General features: G+C 36.2%; 1 protein-coding gene across 1 annotated transcript; it reads left to right on the top strand.

The window, feature by feature from the left end:
* Nucleotides 1–892: 892 nt before the first annotated feature.
* On the top strand, nt 893–1,857 carry LOC102736557 (olfactory receptor 52N4-like). The gene is given in 2 exon segments (XM_031027489.2): nt 893–1,355; nt 1,358–1,857. Coding segments are annotated over 2 exon segments (963 nt in total).
* Nucleotides 1,858–3,719: the final 1,862 nt, after the last annotated feature.

Raw genomic sequence — 3,719 nt, 5'->3', positions numbered from 1 at the left:
AAAATTAACAGATTTATCTCCACTTATATAGGGCAATTTAAATTATTTATCCTAGGCCCAATCAATGCATTTTATCTGCCTTTTGTCACATTAACATTTTATTGATTTATTTAAGAATCCTTTGCTTTCTCTGTTTTGTGATGAGAATGTTTTGTTTAGTTAATATTTTATAGTGATTTATGCATTTACATTCTGTTTTTATTTAGAGGTTCTTTTTGTGTTTTCTAAATAATAGTAAACTATACTTTAATATTTTTAAAATATTCTGACAGCTGTACTTTTCAGTATGATATCTGAGAAACAAGATAACCCTCAGGCTATTTCCTTAGAAGAATCCTGCTACTCAGAGATTGATAAAGTGTGTTATGATTGGCTCCTATTTCTAGCCCTATGTCCAACTTCCTAAAGCCCACATGCAAAAGACATTACTATATTTTTTTTCTCAAGACATGATTTATTTAAAGTTCCATGATTTTTTCATGTTTATTTTTCTGGAATATGTGTATAGTTATTAATATTTAAATAATGTCATTTAATAAAAATAGCTTCAGAAAAACAATAACCAAACTTTGTCTTTTATAAATGGACACCATTTGTCTATTAAGGAACTAGGCAAATATTAAGCACTAAAAAGTATTTGTTGTCTACATTGATAAATGAATGAATAAAAAATAATACACATATAAGATAATCTATTTGGTTTAAACAATATTTATACTCATAGTCCCTGGAAGTCAGAAAAATTGGATGTTTTGCCATTGAAATGTACCTTGAGGAAAAAAGGCAAAAGAAATTAAGATAGTGACTAAGACCAAGACATTCTCTTCTTTTATCTCCATCTAGGAGGACCCACAAATGCTATAAGATGATTAATGATCATCCTAGCTTGATGATGCTAATGCTAAACCAAACAGACCTGACCCCAGTCTCATTCATTCTTAATGGGATCCCAGGACTGGAGGACATGCACATGTGGATTTCTTTCCCATTCTGCTCCATGTATGCTGTGGCTGTGGTAGGGAATTGTGGGTTCCTCTACCTCATCCACTATGAGGATTCCCTGCACAGGCCCATGTACTATTTTCTAGCTATGCTTTCCCTAACTGATCTTTTCATATGCTCTAGTACAATTCCTAAAGCTCTCTGCATCTTCTGGTTCCATTTCAAGGAAATCAGCTTTGATGGATGTCTGGTCCAGATGTCCTTCATCCATACCTTCACAGGGATGGAGTCTGGGGTGCTCATGCTTATGGCCTTGGACCGCTACATAGCCATCTGCTACCTGCTGTGCTACTCTACTATCCTCACCAATTCTGTTATTGCAAAGGCTGGGCTCTCCACCTTTCTCAGAGGGGTTTCCTCATAATTCCCTTCACTATCCTCACCAAGCGCCTGCCCTACTGCAGAGGGAATATAATTCCCCACACCTACTGTGACCACATGTCTGTAGCCAAATTATCCTGCGGGAATATCAAGGTCAATGTCATCTATGGTCTGACGGTTGCCCTCCTGATTGGGGGCTTTGACAACCTGTGCATCACAATCTCCTACACCATGATCCTCCGGGCAGTGGTCAGCCTCTCTTCAGCAGATGCTCTGCACAAGGCCTTCAGCACCTGCACTGCCCACGTATGTGCCATTGTTTTCTCTTATAGTGCAGCCTTCTTCTCCTTCTTTTCCCACCGCTTTGGGGCCCACACAATCCCTCCATCTTGTCACATCATTGTGGCCAATATTTATCTGCTCTTGTCTCCCACTATGAACCCCATTGTCTATGGGGTGAAAACCAAGCAGATACGAGACTGTGTCATAAGGATCCCTTCAGGTTCTAAGGACATCAAATTCCAGAGCAAATGAAAGGGATATTTGCCTGGGTTGGGATGTGAAGGGAAAGAATGCTTCTGTCTGTCTGTTTAGGCAGGAGAATTTCCAAGAATAAGTATATAATTTTTCCAGGCAAGCATGATGAATAGTTCATTCCCATTAAATTTTCTGCAGAATACCAAATAATTTTTCATGCCACATCACCCTCCATATGAGTTTTTTACCTCCAGGTTTTCTGTGTAACTTTACCTCCAGGACTCAGTAATATTAGGTTCCAAGAAAGAAAAATACTAATGAGAAGCTGGGACAATTAACTAGAAAATTGAATCAAGTGAAACTAATGATCTGGGGTTAGATGACCCAAATCGTTCTGGATTTTTTTTGTTTTTGTTTTTGTTTTTAATTGTAAATGGAATTTCTAGATGGATAACTATAATTTAACCCTGGAAAAAAGATATTACATATTCTCATTATCACCAAAATCCTGTTTTCTTAGCAATTTTTAAAGATGAAACTAGAATGTCTTCTGTGTGTGAGGTGTAAGACTCTGGGGTCTTATGAGAACCTTGATGACTTTGTACCTGACCAGGTCAGTCCTAGCATGAGACATTCAGGCAATTGCTTCCTTCCCAACTGGTGGGTTGTCTTTTGTCTTCAAGGTGGCTTTCAAAGAATGCACAGTTTTGAAGGAGCTATGAATAACAGTTATGAAACTTATGAAATATATTAATGACAGTTATTAATGACCACTACAAAATAACAATAAATGTCTTTCTACAAGTACAGGGCTATGGGGAGCAATAGTTACTTTTCTTTTTTTGAGCTGAGAATTGAACTAAGAATTGCTTGAATATTTTCTGTACAATATTCAATATTCTTTCTAAATTAACATGAAGTAAGAAACTACAAATAATGATAGTTTTACAGCATTGTCACGGATAGCATAAAGAAGATTGCAAAGTTGATTTTTCCTTCCCAACTTCTAAGAACTACTTTTCTCTGATGTTGGTAATTTATGCTCATTAATTTCTGTTTCGTTAAAATGTAACCTCTAGTGTTTTTCACTTTATAAAGGCATAAAACGTACTGCATGGAGCACTGGGTGTTACATGAAAACAATGAATCGTGGATCACTCCATCAAAAGCTAATGATGTATTGTATGGTGACTAACATGACATAATAAAATTAAAAAATTAAAAAAATTAAAAAGATCACTTAACATAAAAAAAATAAATGTTCATCACAAAATCACCCTCTTTTCATATTTCTCTGTATCCTGATAGCAAAATTTCTTTAAAGGTTACCAGTATTCATTATCCCTACTTATACATCTTGAAATAATTCTTACCCATTTCTTGTTTTCTTCAGAATATCTTTCATTTGTTTCACTAAAATTGCTTTTGTCAATTTCACAAATGACTTTCATATTACTAAAGCCAATGGTCCTTCTCTACGCCCATCTTGCCTACCTCTCAACAATACTGAACGTAACTGATTAGTCCCTTTGTCTAGAAACCCTCTCTTTTCTTGAATTCTGGAACACATCACACATTCTAAGTCATTCTTCATTTTCACTGAATGGTCCTTAGAGTGCCATTTGCTTTCCCGTTTCCTCTGGATTTCTTTATACTAGCATATCCCTGGGTTCAACTCTCTTTTCTTTTTGCACTCATTCCCTAGGCACTCCAGTACACATAGCCATAAATGCCATTGTATGGTAATAACTGCCAGACTGATTAACTCAGTAATGAATTCATGGAAGCTCAGGTGCAAGTTCAAGGTAAAGAAAATTTCGTGATACCTTTTTCTTAATGGCATTCTGTCATTTCTAGGTCCTTTTCTTGTTTTGCCTTTTGTTTTTCCTGAGACCAGATGAAATCCAGGTCTCCTACTC

This window comes from Leptonychotes weddellii, chromosome 11 (assembly GCF_054177405.1).
Source record: "Leptonychotes weddellii isolate Sample4059 chromosome 11, ASM5417740v2, whole genome shotgun sequence".
Classification (NCBI taxonomy): Eukaryota; Metazoa; Chordata; class Mammalia; order Carnivora; family Phocidae; genus Leptonychotes; species Leptonychotes weddellii.
This window is presented reverse-complemented; position numbering and strand designations above follow the sequence as displayed.